At 40.0% G+C, this 24981-nt stretch overlaps 2 protein-coding genes across 2 annotated transcripts; both read left to right on the top strand.

Annotated features, from left to right (window-relative positions):
* Positions 1-126: 126 nt before the first annotated feature.
* Positions 127-2929, top strand: LOC131472721 (protein Wnt-8-like). The gene is made up of 6 exons (XM_058650146.1): positions 127-274; positions 362-395; positions 507-636; positions 1426-1551; positions 1657-1799; positions 2226-2929. Exons 1-6 carry the CDS (start codon positions 204-206, stop codon positions 2781-2783), a joined length of 1062 nt encoding a protein of 353 aa, XP_058506129.1. The 5' UTR covers positions 127-203; the 3' UTR covers positions 2784-2929.
* A 9762-nt stretch (positions 2930-12691) lies between these two features.
* foxi3b (forkhead box I3b) lies at positions 12692-14893 on the top strand. The gene is made up of 2 exons (XM_058649923.1): positions 12692-13488; positions 13680-14893. The coding sequence occupies exons 1-2, from the start codon at positions 12888-12890 to the stop codon at positions 14252-14254; spliced, it is 1176 nt and encodes a 391-aa protein (XP_058505906.1). The 5' UTR covers positions 12692-12887; the 3' UTR covers positions 14255-14893.
* Positions 14894-24981: the final 10088 nt, after the last annotated feature.

Here is a 24981-nt window from a genome sequence, read left to right as displayed (position 1 = left end):
GGGGAAGAAAATAAACCGTGACCTGTGGTGGCAGCCTTTGAAGTGCGCATAAGGCGTTTCCTGAACCTGTCACCCAATCAGCTTTCTCGGACCTTGAGGGACAAAGCACGGGAGTCCTATTTGTTCTTCATTCATTTAACAGAGAAAGTTAGAGCAGACAGGGTCAAAGTAAGCAGATCTCTCCACGTTTTGAGCTTTAGCAGATGGAAATGGTGCAGTTCATATTTTGGCTCCTGCTGCCTCTTTTACACAAAACGTGTCCGGGACATGCTTGGTAAGAAACAATTACGGTATTTCCACCTTTCCATGCATGCGTAAAGTTAAAAGGTATCTGATTATGTCTGCTCTCTCTTCTCCTAAGGGTGGCCAGTAACTTTCTAATGACGGGACCTAAGGTAAAAAGAAAAGCTGGATTGTTTTTACTGAGTCTAATAAGAATTCAAAATGCGTTCGAGAGGGGGGAAAAGTAACATTAAAGTGAATAACTGTCACTACCTCTCCCGCAGGCCTATCTCACTTATGCGAGGAGCGTGCAGGTGGGCGCGCACAGTGGGATTGAGGAGTGCAAACAACAGTTTGCGTGGGACAAATGGAACTGTCCTGACAGCGCCACTCAGCTCAAAGGGCTAAGACGCGGTAGGTGCAGACACAAAAGTTATATTTAAACACGTTTAAAAAGTCTTCTGTATTTTATTATCTGGTCACCTACAGATGGAAACGGTCTAGTGGTCAAATCTGGTACAAAGCCTCTTTTCTCCGAGACTACTGTACTTTAATGTTCATTAATAAATTGAACTGACAGAATAAAATATAAAATTTATGAGCAAAATGCACCTTAGTTGTTGATAAATGCATGAATTGTGTAAAACCTAAAACTGTTTGTATATGGGTACAGTAAGACCTATGTCCCTTAACATATGCAAAAGTCTCTGGCCACCATTAGATTTTGTCATTTGAACAAAGCTATGATGACCATACAGTATAATTATTTCTCAAACCCTTAATTAAAAACACATCCAGAAAATACAGGAAACGCATACGCAGTTTTAAAACATAAGTATTTAGTGTGACCTACTCTTACACTGTGAAAAAGGTCTATTCACCACCACCAGTGTATTCAAGACATGCTTGAGTATTACACTGATTTAAACTCGTTGACAGCTTGGTCATATATAAGACAAACTTTCAGTCACACTATTCCAATCCAAAATGCCAACGATCACAAAATTTGACAAAAATGTCCCCAATAACTTATATATTGATGATGCAGAAACTCAGCGCAGGTTTGAAAAGAAATACAAAGCTGAAAGTGATACTTTTTTAAAATCATCACATTAATTGCATGAATTTCACCAAATTATTCAAACATTGAAATGTATTTCTGTTGACCTTCATCAATAAATAAACACAATTGCACATCCACAGCCACAAGAGAGACTTCCTTTGTCCACGCCATCAGTGCAGCAGGGGTCATGTACACTCTGACCAGGAACTGTAGTCTGGGAGACCTGGACAACTGTGGCTGTGATGTGTCCAAGAACGGCAAAATAGGTAAAAATGACATAGGACATAAAACCTTTTTTAAAAAACATGGTATTTTCTTTTATAGTGTTGAAGTTGGTGATTTGATTTGCAGTGGTGTTTTGTGTGTGGCAGGTGGTCGTGGCTGGTTGTGGGGTGGCTGCAGTGATAACGTGGATTTCGGGGAGAGGATTTCCAGACAGTACGTGGACGCGCAAGAGACTGGTCAGGACTCAAGGGCTGCAGTCAACTTACACAACAATGAGGCCGGACGGTTGGTGGGTAATATATTCACAGTCACTTTTGCACAGTCACGGTGCAGAGTTTTTTAAGCCGTTGACATGGGCTGTATATAAAAAAGGAAATACGTTTTCTGGCTGGAGGTGATATGCTCCTTTTAGAAGTTTTATGGTTTGACTAACATGACATGACGTCACCTGCAACCAGGCACTTACTGGACAAAAGCAGCCATCAATCACACTGAAATTAACTTATATGTGCTGTCAGCACATATCTATTTAGTCTATTTTCCTCTAAATGGGAACATAATTTTAATAATAATTTTTTTTGAAGAAGACCACAATCTAATGATTTGAGAGCCTTCTTACTAATGCAATAACTCATGTGAGAATTAGGCAAATTTAGGCAAAGATTTTCAAAGATCATTTGCTGTAATTAAATTGTTTCCTCCTGATTTCCAACAGGCTGTGAAGGCAACAATGAAGCGAATCTGCAGATGCCATGGTATGTCTGAGAGCTGCAGTGTCCAAACCTGCTGGATGCAGTTGTCAGATTTCAGAGAGATTGGCAACTACTTGAAGATCAAACACCACAATGCCCAAAAGCTGGACATCGACAAAAAGCGCATGAGAGCGGGCAACAGCGCAGACGGCCGCAGTGTCATCATGGACGCATTCGGCAGCATTGCCAAAACTGAGCTCCTCTACCTGGAGGACTCTCCGGACTACTGCAGGAGGAACGTCAGCCTGGGCCTGTACGGCACCGAGGGCCGCGAGTGTGTGCAGCACGGTGAGGGTCTGACCCATTGGGAGAGGAGGAGCTGCCGCAGGCTGTGCCACGAATGCGGCCTGAGGGTGGAGGAGAGGCGCACAGAGGTGGTGAGCAGCTGCAACTGCAAGTTCCACTGGTGCTGCAAGGTGAACTGTGACAACTGCTCCCAGGTGATCGTCAAACATGTGTGTGCCCGAAGGGAAGCCGGAGAGGGACATGGCTTTAGATGGAGGCACCGGGGACCCAAATAATCAAAAACATAAGTTAAATGAATCTGTTTTATGTCTTGTTAAACGTCTGTTTGCACTTTCCAATCGTGTGTTTTTCTCATTTGTACTTGTATAAAGACTTGACTTTCTATTTATGATCAAAATAAATAAAGAATAATTAAAAACAATGCCATGTCTTCATTCACTCAACAGAATTATATAACTTACATGTCAAGTGTGTAAGAATTAGTGACATCTAATTATTAAACAAATGCTCATCCCTCCCTTTCCACCTTTGCATGCCAGAGAAGATGTTATTCTTCACTTGTGCAATAAGTTTCTGCTTCAAAATGCATTCTCTGCTGTAGACGCATGCAGCATAAGATGGCAGCCTCCAAAAAGCAAGTCCCTTGCCTTAAGTACATATAAAAGGCAGTTTTATACAGAATTATACACTTATTAGGGCTGCATCTAACGATTATTTTCACATTAACGGAGCTGCATGACATTGGGAAAAAAAACTTTGATTCGAGGCCACAAAATACTAATGCCTTCCCACTTAATAGGTATTATGTCCATCCATCCATTTCATACCGCTATTAATAGGTATTATGTCCATCCATCCATTTCATACCGCTATATACTCCACATGAGGGTCGTGAGGGGCGCTGTGCTGACAGGGCGATAAGCAGGCTACACCCTGGACAGATCGCCACAAATTAGTATTGCAGCACACGTTTTACCTATTTTGTGGGAACAAATAAGTATTTTTTGGCCACGAATCAGAGTTTTTTATTCCCCATGTCATGTCTGGGACTCCGTACACATTAAAATAACTAGTTGGATCAATTAGTTGTTTTGTCCATAAAATCGTGATCATGTCTCCTAAGTTTAGTTTAGTAATATTCAAGAAAATATTCACACTTTAGAAGCTGAAAAATCAGAGAGCCAGTTTAATTATTAAAAGAAACACAGCTCAAATGGTTGCAGATTAAGTAATCGAATAATCGTTGCTGCCCTAAGGCTAATCCAGACACACTTATGGCTAGCATATTTAATTTCTGCCAATAGACCTGACTAAATGCTAAACACATGGACTTTAATAAATCCCAGGTCAACACAACTTGTCTGTTAGAATAAGAATGAAGTGAATACACTAACAGCGGATTACATGGATAACATGGTGCATTCCACACCTAACCAAGGTGTTGATCCACTACCACTTTGATGTCAACGTGTATTGATTTCATTCAAAGAGCAGCAAGGCTTTGAAAGACAAATTAGGAAGAAGTATTTCCACTTCTACAAGTTAGAGGGTATTTGGCCTGATAATCCTGCCTATCCTGGCCTTTGTCACATCCCACAGGCAACGCAAATGTATCACAATACATCAAAGCTTGGGGGGGGGGGGAGACATGTTGACTCACTGTCAAAGAGAGAAATTTGACTTCCATTTACAGGTTCTCACACTGACCGAGGTCCAGTTGTAAGACTGTGAATCCATCCAGAGAAAAAAAAGAAAGAAGAAGCGTGACTCGCGAACGCAAAGTTAATTTATAATCTTATAATTTGCAAGTAATTAGGTCTGAGAGGAGCCTCGTCTCCGCCCACTGGCCTATCTGTGTCTTAAGGAGTCATTCATTTGCCTCCTTCCTGCCTCTACCCCCTGTATCTGCAAAAATCTGCCCCTCAGCTGGACGTGTCATAAATCTGTCACAGACTCAGCATCATGAGTGATGGCATGGATATTGCCTTCATCAGGGGGTCCAATGCCCTGGGGGAGGGGGGGGGGGGGTGCTGGTTACATGACTGTTACACACTCTTTTCAGAGCAGTAGAAGCAATACACAACCAGTTTGACTGAGAAATGTCAGATCAACTGACGTTACCTGATGGCGAAGAACTGAGGCAACAACAAATCACCAACATACACTAGAGAAAGCCCGGGCCTCTCACTTTCCCAACATGTCGGTATATTCTCCTGTCTCACAAGTTTAACCGTTGTTTTAAAAACAATCCAGAAACCAGATCACCTCCAAAATCTCATCATTTATTCCTTGGGCCACATACCCCAAAACATTTTCATCCAAATGTGGTTTTAGTCGAGGCTGCTAACCAATGCTAACAACTCAAAGTCAAGTCAGCTTTATTTCTAAAGCACATTTATAAACAACCAGGACTGACCACAACAAGGCACAAATCATAAAACAAACACAATAAAAACAAACTGTAAAATAGTAAATGTATTTATTACAAAAATAACAATTAGATACATTGCGGGACAATATTCTTAAGCGCAGGCCATGGAGAAGAGGTGGGTCTTTAAAAGTGATTTCAATTAATCATTATTCGGGGCAAATTTAAGTTCAATGGGTAAGTCTTTCTATGCCATAGTTTGGGGGCAGCTAGAGAGTTTTCAGTTGGGTCTTAGGCACCTCTAAAAGTAAAGCAACCAGTGAGTTGACCTCAGAGCTTGCATTGGGGTACAAGGATGAAAGGTCTCAGTGAGGTAAGATTATGTCAGTCCATTAAGAGCTTTAAAAGCCAAAAGTAAAACTTTAAAATTAATCCGAAAACTAACAAGAAGCCAGGCAAAGTGGGGTTATTTAGTTATCATTTTCTTTATAGGAGAACAATGCAAACACACTGATATAACATCTGACATATATTTCTGCCCATAAATATGTTTAGGACCATGACTACGTTTTTTTTGCATTTTCACTCAGAATTAAAGGTCATTATTTAATTATCTGACATTTAACTTAGTAAATATTTATATTGACAGATTTGTCACATTGTTATTGTGATAACACTTTTAGTTATATTAGTTATGAGTTGAAAGCCAGACTGGAGCTAGATTTACAAACGATATAAAGAAAAACACCAACAAAATATCAGAAGTTAACTTAAACAACTTTCAAGGATTGAATTTATAATTTTGTGGGGGCCAGACTTGGTAGAGCTGACACCCTGTGGGCCAAAAAACGGTGTGTGTCTTGGGTCAGGGTTCTCCGTCTCTTTTTTGCCCCCTTTCACCATCAAATAAAGGTTATAAAGCCCCAAAATATCTTAAAAAGATAATTTTTATTATATTTGGATGACACAATTACACACACACACACACACCAGAGGACCTAAAGGTCCAACATGCATGACCTCAATGAGCCATGGGACCAGAAACTGCATTGGTTTGGACCCTGATCATAATCCAGCTTGCAGGTCTACTACTACAAAAGATTGATTTCACTCCATTCAAGAAATGATATAAGAAATGATGAGGACCACATTTGAAACACAATTAAGTCCACATTCAGTAAATCAAGAGTTTATGGGTGAATGGACTTTTATTATTATAAGGATATATTAAGGAGATTTTTGCTAGAAACTGTCAATAAAACAATAACACTAAACACCAAGTGGAAAAAAAAATCCTGATTAAGAAGGAACAGGTCACACTTCCACAGACCAAAACACTCCGTCTCATCATTCCCCATTTGTCTGTTTGCTTGTGGAGATGTCCTGTATTTCCCATGACGCCCTGCTGTGTGTTAATGAAGGTTTTGCTCTACTGGAGGCCCTCACTGCTCTGCCCCTTATCTCTGCTCTCACTGGGTAACATTATTGGTTCCATTCAATGCAAGCAAGATGACCACATGTTTCCGTCCATACAAGCTAAAAAAAACAGCATCTTTTCCAAAAAAACAGGTAATAAAAATGTTTGCGTCCCTCTCAGATAATGTCAATTTGTTTTGGAACAACCAATGGACATTCAGATTATTACTTTACACTGATTACTTGCTTTATAATTAAAATAATTGTTTTCCAATTATTTACTATTTCATGCCACCTCTACAGTGGCAGAATTGTGTCTTTCATATGTTTCAGGACAGAGGAGGGAAACTGTGGGAGGGTGGGAGATCTCCTACAAGGACCCCCCAGGAGGACTCATGTATTCACCCAGACATGCCTGAGGGTCTAGGGGGATCAGAGCGTGATTGATCATCCCCTTATCCCCCTTTCCCACCTCTCTCACCTGGGTGTGAGATGCCAAGAGTCCTAACATGGGACAGGCTGTGGCTGGAGGAAAGGATCCGACAAACACAGCCTTTCATATGGCTTTGCTGTTGATAAATGAGAGACCAGAATGTAATAAAAACATTAAGCACAACCCACACAGCTTCAGACATATGGCTGGCATCTGAATGCAAGTGAAAGGAAATCAGCAGGCTCTATGTTTACTGAGACTTTCTCTGCAGTGTGTGTGCACTAATGACACATCATACAGTACACGTGTGTGTGCTTACAGGCATTTGTGTCTAACTTTGAGGTTGAGATTTGTGAGAGTACGGAAAGGCGACCAGTAAAGATAAAACATCACACTTTTTATATCTACGATCTTTAGTCTTGTTGAGGTAATCTGACATTTACCTTAAACTATCCTGTGTTATACAGTATATCCACTCTGAATGTGTCACAGTTTATGGTGAGTCTATCCCTAATGTTTGTCCTTGCTGACAAACTGTTTCTAAACTTCTCAAAATAGCAAAATCTTCTACAGCAAATGACTGAGAATGACCTTCAAGTGTTTCCATCCTTGCAGAGGTAACAGAAAAGGTGATTAACACAAACAAATGCAGTCACATGAAGATCTGATTTTCATAATTTCAAACTTATTCAACTTCAACCAGGATTGAACCCTTCCCCATTGTGCCCTTATGTTTTGTATTTACTACACTTAAGTACTCCATAAAACCTAAGACCAGAAATTGTTAATATTACAGAGGTGTTTTGATTCCAATTGAACACCAATCTGCATCTCAACAGGAGCAAGATGCCTGGACAATGTGGCCAATCCCTGAAAAATCTTCCAAAATCAAGTATGCGATGCCTCAATTGCTGCCTTTGCATTCCACACCATACATAATGTCCACAAGAGGGCAGCATTGTCATGGATCATGCACTGACCAGCAAGTGGCTACAACCAAGAACCTCCAGACCCACAGATGTGTCTTACAGGTAGTCAAAGCAATCAAGGAGTAGAACAAGCATTTTATACTGCAGAATGTAAATATGTTTTTTTTTTTTTTTTTTTTAATTTTTCACTCGGAACATGTGAACTCATGCCACTTCCTGGAGGGTCAGCTCAACCTACTATGATGAAAAATACAGTCTCAGAACTAAAAGAGGCGGGAAATAGGAAGTGCTTCAGCAGAGAATACATCCACCGACACTAAAATCAGGATCATTGTCCAGATCAAAAGAAAACTTTTAATGTCTATTTGCACTTTACATAATTGTGCTGGATATCTTTCAGACCGACCTCTAAATTATTCCTTGAGATATTTACATCTCATAATTGTTATGGAGTAATCCTGACCAATGACAGAGATAGCCTCAAGAATTTCAAGTTAGCTATGGTTTCTATACAATGTATGTAAAGACCCCCATGATGTTACAGGTGACCACACCTTTTAAGCATTTTCATATGAGAAACAACAGGTGGGGATGTTGTAAAAAAAGAACAATAGGAGCTCTTTTGTCAGAGCTTTTGAACTTCAACAAATTTTATTCTCTGGCATGGGTAATGTTTTTTTTGTTTGTTTTTTTTTTGTTACTTTAAAAATAGACAAACATTGTGTTTTTTCACCCAAAAGACAATAAGGAGAAAGGGTGTCCTTACTGTGAATGATTTATGGTGTATCCAGGTTTTGGATGGCAGCTGGCACAAAGGAACGGTGACCAGACATCAAGCTGAAGTCGCTCTCAGAGGGTTCATCAAGGTCAAGTGCTACCTTTCAAAGTCTCACATTTCTCGCCCATTTCCTGAAGGAGAATGACAAACATACATAACCACAACTGTACTATTGAAACATCACAGGGATGTGTGTGCTGATTTGTCTTTGGAATTGGGCATTTGTGGTGAGCTCAAACAGACAGCTCAATCCTTACACCCAGATGAAGTGCACAACATTAGGGCCCATAACAAAGGAGACAATGATTCCCTTAGCACTGACGGCAACACAACCAAGGTAAACTAAAAATAATGACACTGGTGTGTCTAATAACTGTTAAAATGAGAAGGAAAATGTTGGTGTGCTCCCTCAGAGAAGACCTCGTTCACATCTTGTGCACCTTGGGGAGGGTCTGAAGCTGACTTGTGTTGCAATGCGTCATTAGGTCCCTGTCATTTTTGTGTATGTGTGTGTGTGCTGCTGTGTTGCAGAGTCTCCCCAGGGTGAAGGAGATGATTAGCTATCACACACACACCACTGCTGCTCATTGATGCCACAGACCAGACCTCTGAAGCGCAGAGCCAATGTTGTCTGCTGCACCCTGCGGGACTCTAACCAGCAACCAGCACTGGGTCTCATGGGTGTTTGCGTCTGTTTTAGTGTTTCTCTATGTTAATTTGTGGTACTGCACATATTTCTAGTTTAGAAGACTTTTAAATCCAAATAAATGTCACAACAAGTCAGTGTCATGTCATTTATGGCGCCTTCACGTACATGTTTGAGTAAATAAAACAAAGAGATAAAAAAACACATTTGCATGGTGTATGACTTGATGAAATCCGTGTTTACACACAGCATTACCTCCGTTCTTCATGCCTCTGACTAAGGTCAAGCTGGGGGCCGCTGCTTCACTGCCTCGCAAAAATGCCTGCTTGTCAGGACAGCCGATACAAATGATCAGGTCGCACTGCTTCAGCTGGGTTCGCACTGCAGACAGAGAACAAACACGTTTGTAAATGCCTTCAAGTCATTTAATTTCTTATACACTACTCCCAATACAGTAAACAATAAGGAGACACAGCATAAAGCTTTGCAGTAAATGTTTTTTTTATTTTTTCATAAAAAAAGGTTGAATTAAAAAACATTTGATATGTGTCCAGCCTCGAAGTTTAAAGCAAGTGCACAGTTGCAATTAAAACCACACAATATAACGATTAAGCTGACTGCCACTTCACCCGCATCTATCCCCCATGGCAAAGAAAAGGAAGTTTCAACATTACGCCTCACATCAAACAGCATGACGAAAACCCATGTGTTAAATCCTTCAGTTACTCCTATCTATCCATCAGGAGGGTGCAATCTGACAGATGTCATGTACTATCATGTATCTTTACACCACTGACATCTTCAAGAAAGGATAAGCTGTGCAACAGTTGGGTGTACAATAATTCATTTTTGGCTATCACATTTCAGATCTGGGATAACAGTTACATCATACGATTTGCATATTTGTAAATCAACGGGGTCATCTGACTGACAATTTGGAGGTGTTAGAGGTGTGGACAGGGATGTAAAGTTAAACATAACATACATGCTACTTGGTTCATAGAGTTAGTCAGGTAGTCCAGGCCTTTCAGGATGTTTTCCACATTCATGTCACCAGTGGATGCGACTTGCTCTCTGGTCTTCTCTGGGTTTTCCATCTGTAAAGCAACCACAACACAGCAGAACAAGATATATAATAAAATGACTCAATTATAACAAAAGGCATACCATTTAAACTTGAAGTCAAACATAAAATTAACTGATATTAGTGCAAAAAAAAAGGTCTATTAAATGAAAAAAAAAACAGAACACATTCCAAATTTTTTATTTATTTATTAATTTAACATGGTAATTGCATCAAATCACTTTAACACAAACAGGTTGCCTAAACCCAACATCAACAGACAACAAATCAATATGCTACAAATCTGAATACAGATTGCACTACGGAACCAAACATCCCTTTTTAAGTAAACAGACAAGGAAAGTCCAAATACTTCATTTCTCCTTGGGAATAAGAGACTACAACAAGTACAGTTTTTACTTGAAGCCCAATACAATTACAATTCAGTGTGATATTACTTTAACAAGCTTCCCTCCTTTTCCTCAGTGCAACTCCTTTGAAGGGGAAACTGAAAACAACATCACATGTGAGAACATGTCGCAGCAGCAGTTTAAGGACGTTCGTCCCTCTCAGGCTCCTGGTCACGTTCTCCATACACAGCCACTCTGCATCTGTCACAGGTTTCCTCCAAAGTCTTCATAAGGACTCCCAGCTCAGGACTGGTCCGCAGAACCGCCATGTCATATGTCATCCAGGTCAACTGCACTGCGGGTCGACAGATTGATAAGATTAAAAAAACTCTTTATTTTAGTGCCAACACGAGGAAATGTACAGTGTTACAACAACACAGATGAAAAAAGTAAAGGCAATAATTGGACATTTTAAATATAAAATATATAGAAAATATTTAAAAGGAAAAATCAAGAAAAAAGAAAACAGCAGTATATGCAATATAACCAGTTTGAACTGAAACTATACAACATGGGCATGGTGTGTACAGTGTAAACACGGCATATAAAATGTGCAAAAGTGCATTTATGCATAAATTGCACAATCATTGCATTAAAATGAGATGAATTGCATGTGGCCACCAAGAGCAGCAATACGGAATCTATAAACAATACTTACTCAACTTAATAAATTGTTATAATTAGATCCATTAATTAGTTTTTTGACCCAGATAAGTTGTTAAACACACCACAAAATCTAAACCAACAACATAAAGTTGCATGTATTCACTTAAGAAAAAAATAAAAAATAAAACGTCATTATCAAAAATAATTTCCACCCAAGTAAGACACAATAACGCGGTTTATGTGAACTTCGTGCCACTCTAGGGAAATAAAAATCCATCATTACTGTAGCACTACATGAAGTTTAGCGAGAATGCGGTTGTACATACCTGATATGTTTTCAGCGTTTTCAATCATGCTCTCTAAATCATTGTTTAGCTCCAACATGTCCTCCTTGTTTTCCTGAAGACGCTCAGGAGGCGAAGACAACTCGGCCATCTGTGTCAAGCCGACAGTTTATCACGCAGATGCACCCACGCTAAAGCTAACAGGCTAACAGGCTAACAGTCCTGATGACAGGTGACACAGCAGCCATGCTAAATGTTTGGTAGCTAACTATCAACGCTCGGGAACGCGAGCATCGTTCAAACTCTACGTTTGAACTCATTAAACATTTCCACGCGTAGGCGCAGTTTTAATAAGCAGACTACGGTTTTATGGGGCTGTTAATCAAATAATAATTAAAGAAAAACGTTGACAAACTTACGGTAAAAGAATTGTCCTCGGAAAATGAGTTCTCGCGGCAATTGAGGTTTAAAAAATGCTGCTTCGAGAGACAGGAAGCACTGTATTGATAAGAATGAAAACAAAAGTTTAGCATATATATATAAAAACATTTAAGACTAGCTCATCCTATATATGTTTAGAATTGAAAATTGAGTCGGCTAAATATTATCAACATGTTATCCCATTTTGCTGCATACGTGTTACTGTTTTGCTGGAATTATTTGTCAAAAGGCTTCTCCTGTGTTAATAATTTTCATTCTTAACCGGGTTTTACTTTAACATATAAATATTTATACAACAAACATCCGCGCATTAAATACGATAAGATAAGATAGTCCTTAAATATGTGGTGTAGAAGTTGCAACCAGTAAACATTTGTAATTTCTGCCTAAACATGTCAATCTGTGATATAGTAAATATTAAGTAAACACATGAATAATATTAAACTATTAGGATGTCCACTGCAGGAGAGGATGATTAATTTTCATGATGACTAAGCTGTACATTATAGCAAGGCTGACAAGATAGAGGGAAAAGTAATTTTAAATGTCCTTATCTAAATACAGCAAACAAATCTAAGTATATTTCAATAAATGTGCATCATAATCATTTGAATATAAACTGAACTCAGCTCAAGTGGAAAATTATTAGATTGAGGGTGAACAAAACCTGTGCATAAGATGACAGCATGGAAGGGGGGGTGGGGGGGAGCTCACCTGGAAAAAACAGCCAATCAAAAGAGAATGGGTGTTTCCAGGGAAACAGATAAAGCCTGCGTGACAGGTGACATCTTGACATAAACCAAGGGCAAACAGACAACAAAGGGGTAGTGAAGAGTAGCCTAATACTTGGAAAAGACTTGCATTCTATTACTAACAAAGGACTGAACAAGGACTTTCAGGGGCTGACAGAATTGCCACAAAACTTGTTTGGTATCAACAGAAAGTGCATCGACAGTCAAGAAGTTCAGAAGAGAGAGACACCGAAAGGTGAGAGGAAATTTTGAAATGTCTTCATTTGAGACTCAGGGCCAGTCTCCTCCTCGATGTGGCCCACAGTTCCCCAGTCTGGGACAGGAGCCACCTGAGCTCAGCATGTACAGTGACTGTTACTACCCTCCTCCTTCACTGCCGAGTCCTCAGCGCACCACTCCGACATCCTACGATCTGAGCGACTACACCACCTCCTCCCCGAACCCTTACCTGTGGTTCAACGGCTCTGGGATCAACACACCACCGTACTTGGCGACGACTGGTCCCTCTGGCAATCCCGGCCCTCCCTTTGTTCCTCAGCACTATGGCATGCAGAGGTCTTACCTAGGTCCAGCTGGAGCTGGAGGCCCAGGAGGGGAGCTGAGCTGGTTCTCTCTGCCCTCACAAGAAGACCTGATGAAACTGGTTAGGCCCCCTTACTCCTACTCTGCTCTGATTGCCATGGCTATCCACGGAGCGCCAGACAAGAGACTGACGTTGAGTCAGATTTACCAGTACGTCGCTGACAACTTCCCCTTCTACAACAAGAGTAAAGCAGGCTGGCAGAATTCGATCAGGCACAACCTGTCACTCAACGACTGCTTCAAAAAAGTGCCAAGAGATGAGGATGATCCAGGTAATATTATAAAAGCAAAGTAAACTCATTGTTTTTCTACTTTTTAATATGTCTGTCTCTGTGACAGAGAATGATAATTATTTAATTAATCATCTTAGTTATTTCTATTTGCTGTTGGATTCTAATGGTGTTGTTTCCATGCTGTTTTAATCCTAACTGAATCTCACCAACTGTCACCTCTTATATCACAGGAAAGGGCAACTACTGGACGCTTGATCCAAACTGTGAAAAGATGTTTGACAACGGAAACTTCCGCCGCAAAAGAAAGAGAAAGTCTGACACCCTCCCCGGTGGTGACGGCAGTTCAGGGGCTCCAGAATCAGGCGACAGTGAGAGAGGCAGCCCCAAACATTCTGGAAACCCTGCCCTTAGCATGTCCCCCACACCTGACAGGATCCCATCGCCTACATCGTCGGGTCCTGCACCTTGTCTGAGTAGTTTCTTGTCTGAAATGTCTGGTGTGACGTCTGCGTCAGCCACCGAGGTGGGAGGCGATGGGTTAAGCCGGCCACTGCAGATTAATCTTCCTTTAGATGGGCCCAGACCTGCACAGCCTGGAAGCTTTATTAACTACTCCCCCAACTCAGTGGGGCCAGAGTGGGTACCTCAAGTGCCAGCTCCCCCTGTGCTCTCTTCATCACCTACCCACTCTTCCTTAGGGTACACTAGCCCCATTCTCAGCCAGTACACTGGCTCCAATGGGCATTTCTACCCCACACTGGGCTCAACGGGAATCATCTATCATCGAGAGGGCACAGAGGTGTGATAAGACAATATGACAGGGAAAAAGTTTGGCTTGAAAAGACTCTTGACAGGAAGTTATACTTGTCTGTCTGTTACCTGTGTTTTTAGAGAGGTTCTCATGTGAAAGACAATACACACACACACACACACACACACACAGCATGTTTGCGCTGACAGAGACGGTTGAGATCTGTAGAGTGTGTGACAGCAGAGTACGGAGGCTTTGATTCTCACAGGAACAGCTGAGTCAGCAGCAGCAGTCGACAAGTGTCCCTCCCTGAAACCGTTGTCAGCCTCTCTATCAGATCCTCAGTCAGCTTTTATTCAACCTAAAGCCAGTCTCTATCAGATCTGACTCACTATTAACAGATTCTAAATCTGATCTGCTGACATCAGGTCATTCCACGCTGTGATTCTCACACATACAGTGCCCAGACAGCACATTTAAAGGTGTAGTTAAATTACAGCATTGTCTACATCTGATGAACTGACAGTCTTGTAGTCGGATTGTTCTGTGTACATACTATGTCTCTGTGCTGTGTAATGTTATACATTTATTATGTTGATTTGTTGGTGCAACTGTCATTGCACAAAATTGCCTTTTGATGTACATTGTTTTATTTTGTGTTTTTGTTATGAATAAAATTATTTCAGATGTCAACATTTGCTCTTTTTTTCATATTATTTAATGAAAAATAAATGTAAGAGTTATTATACAACAATAGCAGACTATAGCTTTCCTTATACCTCCCCCCAAATATACACACATACACAAACACACACACACCCTTGAGAAAGTTAAACAATACTGGGAGAAAACAGTTCTGCAAGAAAAGCAGTGACCAGGAGTGAAGATCCTGCATATCATGTCAGTGTAACCTGATCTTTGTGTGATTGATAGTTAACTGATTCAAAACAGCAAAAATACACATTCCCATGCTGTCCCTCCTCGCTACACCAAACACTGAACTCCAACTCTGTCACACGATCTGAGCACAGATACTGCTGACTGGACGCAGGCCGAGGGAGCAACGGTAAAATGGCTGTAAAGATGCTGAAACATGAATTAACTGCTAAATAAATACAGTAGCTCACAACACGGGGATTCATAATTGCCCAATTTTACCGCTGTAGCTTGGAGAGTTGTTTATTTTAAAATATAGAAAAGACAACTGAGCCTCTGAATTCTGTGAGGTAAACTAAAAGAGTGTAGGCTGAAGCTAAAGCTCTTACCTCTCTTACCCCACACAATCATCACTTTCACAAACTACAAAAGACAATATGTCAGTATATTTACATATTTCCATTAAGTTCCATTTTTAATCATATATTGCGATGATAAATTATCATTAGTGTTTAAGGTTGTTTAGTGTACTGCATGAGAACAAACTTTAATATTTTTACAGTTTTGACCCTGTTACTGACTGTAATAAATTTCTATATGGATAGTTTGGATGGTTTTTTGTTTGTTTGTTTTCTTAAAAAAGACCCACTCAGACTTAGGATACTTGGTGGTGATTGTCTATTTTTAAGATTTTTTTTTAAATTCCAAATATTAACATTTGGTACAAACAAGATTTACACATGAAGTCAAAGGGAGACGTTTTATTATCATATGAACATACACAGTACATCAAGACATTACATGCTTTGTTCTGTGTTTAGTATTTGTAAACAAGTGCTTTAAAGGAAAACATACATGTGCCGTTTATATGAAAATATAAAACCAAAAATCTCCATATGCTTGATGCAGCGGCTGTAATTTATGTAGTAATATGAGTTTAGATTTCACTTCATACACATATGAATGTTTTGTGTTTGTTATTTGTTTGGCCTAATTTGTCAAGAAAATCTGGTCAATCAAAACTGTGGTTGACTGCTTGTTATTTTAAAGTTGTGCAAGTCAAAGGTGGGTCAACTGTGACTTGTACAGTTTGTTACTGTTATTTTCCCAGTTTCCTTCTTCTCAGTTCTTCAGTTATTCTGCACATGTTATTGAAATAACTATAAATGCTTAGATTGCTGTCAGCCTTAGGCCTTTATTTACCCTGAAACACAGGCAGCATGGCAGCATTTACACTAAACACAGACAGATAGACAGACAGATAGACAGACAGACAGACAGACAGACAGACAGACAGACAGACAGACAGAGAGAGAGAGAGAGAGAGAGAGAGAGAAAGAAAGAAAGAAAGAAAGAAAGAAAGAAAGAAAGAAAGAAAGAAAAGTGCAGTTGAGAGTCATTGGCTCAAGTGGAAATTGACATCCTGCTGTGAAATAAAAAACAAGTGCATTAGAGGTTGGAGATTAGGAGGTCAACCTGCCCATATTTGCATAACTGATTTCAAAACAAGTGATGAGGTTGATAGATCATAAGTTCAGCTGTATTAGTTGTGACAGAGCCGAGAGCAGATTGAAGTGTGAGGCATGTCCCACTTCAAACTTCAGAGCTCGTGCTGTCATGCAATCACGATTGTGCCAATATTCAGAGCAATTACGAGAGGAGCGGAAAAGACACGGTCAGCGTGCAGAAGGAAGATCAAAGAGAAACAAGCGAAAGTACAGTCAATAAAGAGATATTAGTTATAATTCTCCATCCACGCCATCTGGATTCGCATTTGACTTATTCCTTTTTTTTTCTCTCCACATGTTGTTCAGACTTTGTGCTGACAGGAAAAACACATATCACATATATGAGTAGCAGTGGCCTGTGGCCGTGTCGTTCCAGCATGTGCCTTTTCTGTGAGTATCTGCCAAAAGACACATCATAGGGCTTTTGTCTTCCTTAACAGCAGACGTCTCCTTCTGCTGTCTTACCCAGACAGTTTCAGATGGATGCAAATTTGTAACAGTTAAACACTCCATGGATGGGGATGACAAGGTTGAAGGGGAGAATGCTGTATTCCAGATGGAGATTCCTGGATAAGATGGAAAAAAACCTGAGGGATTTACTTTACTGACTCCCAGACACCAAAGCCTTTCTTGTACACAATGCACAGTTCAATTTCTTGGAACTTCCCTTGTCTGTTTTTCAGTTTCTTGTATTTGGACAGTTACTTCAACCACCAATTTCACACATTGTCAACCATGATGTAACATCTAGTCATTAAACCTCTTCTTTCCTCCTGGTGTTTTCTCCTACTCTGCATTTGTCTGGTGGTTCAATCGCTCACCAGCTCAGCTGTTTGACTGTCTGCAAACGCATCTTTATACATCGCAGCTTCAAAATTAAGCTGTGATGTATCGTGGAGGAGGCTAATATACATGTTGTGTGGAGCACAGCTGTGTCTGCATGACTGAGGGATACCCAGCACAGCATTCATCAATCACATGTTACTGTAGCTACAGACCTTCCTCGCCTCAGGCAGTAGAATTATTGCTCAACAGAGTGATACGATTAAAATCTATAAATCCTCATCTCCACCTGCCGCCTGGCTCGTGGCAGTCTTCCACACACCTGTCGAACTAACGGAATGTGCCCACACACACACTCACACACACACACACACACACACATATTCGTTTGTGTGAGTGTGTGTGTATGCGTTGTTGCAGTGCAAGGCATTGTATGATGTTTATAATACAAACTCAGTCAGGGAACGATTCCACCTGAGCTTCTATGCATGAGGGATGATGTTTTTGTAAGAGCTGTCCTGATTATAGTGACGCAAAAAGAAAAAAAGAAAAAAAAATCACACTTGTACTGGATGAAGATTTTACAAACTCTGACAGCGAGTAAATCTGTTCAGGTTAATTCACTTTTAAGTTCTTTGGATAACTGCTACCTGAACGGAAAAGCTAACTGTTCTGGTACCAAATCAACCCACAACACACACACACAAGGACACACACGAGCTCTTTGTATTTACTAAAACAGTCATGTCCTATCAAGGCTGTTTAGTAAACGGCAGAAGAGAACAGCAAGCCTGGAGACATGTCGTCATGCCCGGTGCTCGAACTGTGCATTATGCTTGATGTGTAAACACAGAGACACACGCACAGAGGTGATGAAAGAAATGTACCTCGCCCTCAGTCTAGAAGTCATTGAACAACCTTTCTCTTTCCTGTGTCCCTTAAAGGTCAGTGGAAAATTCTAGGATCTGCACAATTTCTTCTGTTGATAATAAGTGCTGCTGGCTTGTTAACGTGCTCCAAATGCTCTTTTATCAGAAATCATTGTTAAATTACCACTTCCACTCCAACCAAATGTCACTGATCCTATTCATTGCTGATTAAAATAACTCTCCAGGTTCCCATTGACAAATGTCCAGCAGCCAGTGTCCAAAGAAAAAGTCCCAGTCTGCCCAGATCCAATCAACATTTTCTTCATAAAGGTATAAAAAGGTCCTGCCTTGTAGAACCGTGTGTCCCAGTGTCCAGACAATAAGGCAGTGAGTGATCTCCACATCCCAAACATGGCTTATATACACAATTTGGGGTAAAGTGAAGTTTAAAGACAAACACAGAGCCCAGTGAGTGTGTGTGTATATGAATCATTGCTATTTCACCCTAAAATATTTTTCATGTCAACATGCAGCGAAGACGGTGATATGAACAGGGCTCTGCAGTGAGGGAGGGAGAGGAAGGAAGAGTAAGAAGGGGGGAAATGTTGTGTCCTGCCTACAGGGCATATTAATGGGTGCGCTCAGAAATTATAAAAATAATAAAATAATACAAAATCATTGCTTCCTATTATGTACACCCCCCACACACACACCCAGTACATTTTTTAATTTTCTTGTCCACTGACTTTAATGTTTTACAGTTTAACAGAGGACATGCAGGGCTGATCTAGGTCAACCTGCCCAAGCCTTTATGGGGCCCCCGCCCGCCACCTCGCATTCAACTGTGCCTGACCGTTATTGATATAAGTGTAACCCTATGAACTGCATTCATTATTATAGTGTGTGTGTTTTTTTATATATCAAACCAATAGTGGTGTGGGTTTTTCTTTTTTACATTAAAATCACAAATGTGGCCTCGTATTCATTTGCACTTTCATATTTTAAGTGAAGTACTTGAATTGGAAAATAACAACATACAACAACAGACACTGCAATCACTGTAAACAAGTGCACCAGATTCATGGCTTTTGTTCTTAAAACTTAGTAGTAAATTCTATCATTGAGAATTATTAAGAGGAAAATTAGGAGAATTTATTAGATTCAGTACAGACCACCATGATCCCCTGATTTGTTGCCTGTTGTGCCAATAGCAGGTTGATGTTCTTGTATTTTAGTGGAGATGGATTGCACAACACGCCTGATGAATTGGCGCAATTCCTTCTACCGACGTTCCCTGGTCACTGGAGAATGTATCATAATCATAACGGTCCCATGACCTTGACCTTCCCTGTGGCATCTTCACATTTACAACCTGCTTGTTGTTGTCGACAGAAAACAACCCTGGTTGTAAATCATATTCTTGTAGAAAACAGCACCAAATAATGTGACTTACGACTGATGCAGATCCACTGCGACATCCCTGTAGTGGAAAATAGTCACAAAGGAATATTATACAATAGCAGTGTTTTCGTGTTGTATATTTTTAAGTACCTCACTTATTGCCAACGATTGAGTGCAGCTCCCTGGCCATACCTGGATACCTTAGAAAAATGATGGAAGTGGAAATATGAGAAGCAGAATTAATAATGTTTCCAGCTGGATTTTTATCTCATACCAGAAGAAAATTAAACGAAATGACTTTACGAGTGTAAAGCTGCAGCAGTTTACATTCACATTCACGAGTAGATGCCTGCTGAATCACACACGCAGTGATTATGAGGCTGTTGTTTAGCATGCAGAGCACTGTGTATACTGACACGCTCTCTGTGGGAAAGACTCACATTTATTTCAATTGACCAGTTTGGAAAGTGGACCAGACAGCATGACTGAGATCCAGAGTGTGCTCACTTAGATGGTGAATTGCTTAACAGCAAAGTAAAACCAATAAGAGAAAGAAAAACAAACAAGATTGGATCAGGCTCCCAGTTTGCAACTCCACTCATTAACCTCGAGACAACTCAGCTTAGCCTCAGGCATAAGAATGGCTATTAGCAAGCGTATTGTTCTTATAGCTGTGAATTTGGATCCGCAATGCAAAGCTCACTATTGCTTTTTTTAGAGCTAGTTTTTTTATGTTTAGGCCATGGTTGTTGCACACAGTCACCGTTCCTCACACCCAGCACAACGTATCCATTACATTCTTGTCAAATTCACTCTAATCAATACAGGCTTGTGCAAATGTTCAAGATATAACCGTATAGTTTTGTCTAAATGTTGCACGCAGATGAATTATCACAGAATAACTCAAGCGTGTCAGCTCAAGAGACCCCTTTTGAAAGCCCTGGTAATCCAGATTTGCATCAGCTAGTCACCTGCAGGCGTCATATATCCTCCTATACAAACATACATGCATATACAGTACACACATACACACTCAGGTGTGCTCAGCAGTTCCTTTTAGGACACTGTATTGGCTTCTATTCATTTGGACAGCTAGATTAAATAAAGCCTTATCCCTAACCTAGTCATTAAACAGTTAAAGGCTACCCCCTAACCTTAACCTAACCACAATCCAAAAGTTAGTCCTGAACCTGAGCAGTTCCTCACAAATTAGGTTCTGCCTCATCAGAACCAGGCTGGAAAAAGTCAGTGTTTATACAAGGAAAGGTCCGAAAGAGGTAACAAAAATGAACACACACGCACACGCACGCTTGCACACACTTGGCACTTAGTATATTTACTAAGTGTGATGCTGCGCTGTTATTGTCAGAGCATGAAGTTTAGCCGTGATGAATTACACATGCTTTATGAGTAACAGCAGATATATCACTCGGTCACATCTTCCAAACCCTCATAACCAGTGTGACATGACACGATAAACAAAGTTTCCTGATCTTTGTTTTGATGGTGATATGGTTCATTTAGTGCAGTGGTCCTCCTCTTACAACTGCCTCCTACCATCATACACCCCCCCTCTGTAAGAAAGTTGGTTATGCCAGGTGTTACAGCACATTGCATAGACTGTCTTTTCTTTGTTTTCTACTTCATGCTTTTTATCGGAGTTGGAGAACAATTCTGTTGTCTCAACTCTAGATAGGGTGTTGTTTGGGAAATGCCCATGAGGAGAATACGAGACCAATGCAGACCCTCAATCTTAGTTTGCCTGCAGCTGTGTGCAGAGTCAGAAAGCCTGAAGGTGTAAAAGTGTTCAATAAAGGATGAAAAAAATACTATCAATCTTTATAGAAAGCTTGGACGCAACATTTTCCACCTGGAGAGTGAAGTAACCTGTCCAGGTGTGATGTGTGCAAGTATTTTAAAGTAAAAGGAAAGAGTCCCTCTAGTGGTCACTGAAAGAAATGATCAAGTTCAAGAGTCACAGCATTCAAACTAATCAGTGTAACATACACACACCCTCTGACATAATTCACTTCATGAATTATTGCACAGCAAGAAAAGGGTACCATGCTACAGTCTTATTGGTCTGTTAATGAAGATACAAAAGCCTTCAACCTTTCGTTACATATACACCTTTGATTTTTCATTACCATGCACATCTCTTGGGTTCAAAGCTAGAATCAATTGCAATTTAATTACACGCTTTGTCCCTGTGAAATGAGGGTTTCACACACGACTGCGTGGCATCAATAATCATTCTACCAGAGACATGCACTCCTTCGATAACGGCCACTTAGTGAGTCTATAAACATGGCACAAGCAGTAATTTCCAACAAATGTATAATCATGATTATGTACGACCACTAATAAAGGATAAACTGTATGATCAATACAATGATATTTATTAAGAGACATATTTGTGCTCTTATTCTGTGCTGGGGTAATTTATCAACTAGAGATTGGACCGTGTATGTAAAGTGACTGAGTAAGTGATAATTGCTTCATCATCCAAAGCATATGTGTTTGGATGGCTCAATAAAAATCACATGCATATACTGTACATATCTATATCTCATACTTGTATTCTTAGATCTACTCATTTTACATATAAATATGGCACATGACACAAGAACACACACAGAATAATATGACAGAGGTGGGTTTTCCATGACTCTCAGGGTTTAAAGGCAAAAGAGAGGGAGAGAGTAAGAGGAAAATCAGGGAATAACAAGTGAAAGTGGATGTAAGGTAATTATTCACAAGTGTCCAAGACAGGTGTTAGATGGATACATTAAAAAAAACACAGGGGGAAATTTGTATTGGTATTGAAAAAACTGCTGAAGTGTGACAGGAATTCCATGGAAAAAAGGTGGCTCCCAGAGCATGAATACATGAATTTACCATCCACAGGATATTCATTAAAACTGAATATATCATCCCCTTTTCACTGCTTGTATAAGAAGCACAATGCAATGGCTACTGTGTCATGACATCACCCGTATAATGTATCCACCATGTCGATGATTTACAGGATATGGGATTTGTCACATTTAACGAACATTTGTACAAAATAATTTCCCCTGACATATTTGAGAGATTGGAAAAGTACATGACAAAAACGGCTCTATTTTGTTTAACCGGTAAAAGTCATAGTGAAATGAAACTGTCAAAGTGACATTTCTCATACACAGAATGAAAATTGTTGGAAACATTTTGTAATTATCTAATGAATATTTCAGCAGTGGGCCATTTGCTGAACAGCTATTTTGAAAAAAAATGTCAGTTATGCTCAAAAAGGAAATCATTTTGCCTCGGTTAATTGCTCAAAAAGTGGCAGTTTGTCCACATAATGGGGATTATGCATCATCAGTATGACAAGTGACGAATATACTGCAGATGAATTAGCCAGAGGAAATTCACTTTTCTTGACTTTATGGTCGACATCTATTCATCAAAGAGTGGGAATTAGGGCTACAAAAAGCGACAATGTGAGTTTGATACCTGTTGTGCAATAATTGGCTGTTTATTCTGGCTGAAGTCATCGTACATTCAAGAAACAACCATGTGCCTTGTTATTCTTAGAGCAGATCCACTGCTGCCCAAGAAAGACACAACCTTTTTATCTCTCACTGGGCTTTTCTGCAGTTTTTGTGTAAATCAACTGACACACTAATTGCTATGTCCTCAGCCCTGTGGCAAAAGGAGGACCAGTATGTGTCCATAGGCATGTGTATGTGTGTGTGTGCACGCAACAATTTTTTTTGACCATGCAAATGAGTTGTGTCCCTCAATTGCTGCAGGTAAAATCCTTATTTGACAGCTAACATCAGTAGCTGTATTTAGGTGCTGTCAACTTACTCACTGACTCACTCACTTACTTCCACACACAAACACAAACACACACCACATTTTGCCTAACATGACCTGGCCCTTGATCCATCATTTTACAAAATAAATATGGATATATTGTTAGCTTGAGTTATCAGAGCCATGCAAGTTATTTATCTCCTCCGTTTTCCTGTCTGTGAACTTCTGCTTAGCAAATGCACGATAATTAACCTGTTACGTACCTGTGAGCTAGTGCTAAGCTATGCTAACTAGCCTGTTCCCCATCTGTGCGCTAAGCTAAACTAGGCTTCTCTCAAACTGTAATTGACAATAAAAAGGGATACAAATACTTGTACAAAAAAATACATATTACTTATGGACTCATTTGACCATACTTTATATGATTACTAATATTCATTTAGTGCTCAGAAATTAATATACTTTTATAATATAATATAATATATAATATATTCGTTATGGATAAATCTGGAAACTTTCCCCTGACAGTGTAACACACACCAGCGGGTGTCTGCAGGCCCCCATTTGAGATCTTCTACTTTAAACTAAAGTATGTAAATAAATCAAAGAGGGCACACAGCTGAATTATATCCTTTAACAACTTTGCTACACATTTATTTTGACAATCAGACAGTGTTCACAAAATTGACAATAAATCAAAAAAAGATACAGCTCTGGTTAGTCAAACATTTCTGTTGTAAAATTGTATTGTAAAAGGGATCAATGAGCAAAGTAGTTATGAAGTTTTTTGAAGTATTACTAGTAATAGTAACCTTATTCATATGCATAACACTAACCTTAACCTACCTAACCACAATTCAAATGTTAGCCCTAAACTTAACCTGTTCCTCTGAAATGAGATTCTGCCTTATTAGGACTCCATGAGGACTACTGGTCCTGACAAGGTCAATGTTGCCAGAAAAGGTGTGGAAAATGTTAAAAAAAAAAAAAATACACATACACACACACATGAGTCTGACACTCTTTTTACTGCTTACATTACCACTGGCCCATCACAGTTGGCAGTTTGAAGGTGACATGCAACGTTTCTCCCTGTCCACCTCTCTTCCCTTCTGGGGAATTAAACGAGATCACCCAGATCCGGATGATAACCACTCCTGACACTTCACTCATCTGAATTTCAAGTAGATGGACACAAGGGACAGGACTTGAAGATCCTATACCTGGAACAAGGTATAGGCTCCAGGTATAGGCTCTGGGAAGTGGGACAATGGATCAGTAAAGGGAAAAGGGAAAATGTGCCATGATAAAGCGGTTACAGCCGGAGTCAGAGTTGTGTGCTGTAGTGAATGCTTTGAATAGAGAGAGGCAGGTAATGTTCAAGTGAAAGGAATGAATCGAGAGAAAATTACTCTAAATGTAATAGTCACAGTGACCTCAAAAACACAATGTGTTTATGTGTACCTTTACCCTTGACCCATCCTTTTTCTGCATTTGTTGCCAGGGTTACAGCCGGTTAGATGACCTGAAGCAGTAAGAG

This window comes from Solea solea, chromosome 14, assembly GCF_958295425.1.
Source record: "Solea solea chromosome 14, fSolSol10.1, whole genome shotgun sequence".
NCBI classification, from domain to species: domain Eukaryota; kingdom Metazoa; phylum Chordata; class Actinopteri; order Pleuronectiformes; family Soleidae; genus Solea; species Solea solea.
The sequence above is the reverse complement of the archived record's forward strand: the minus strand, read 5'-3'. Positions and strand labels throughout refer to the sequence as shown.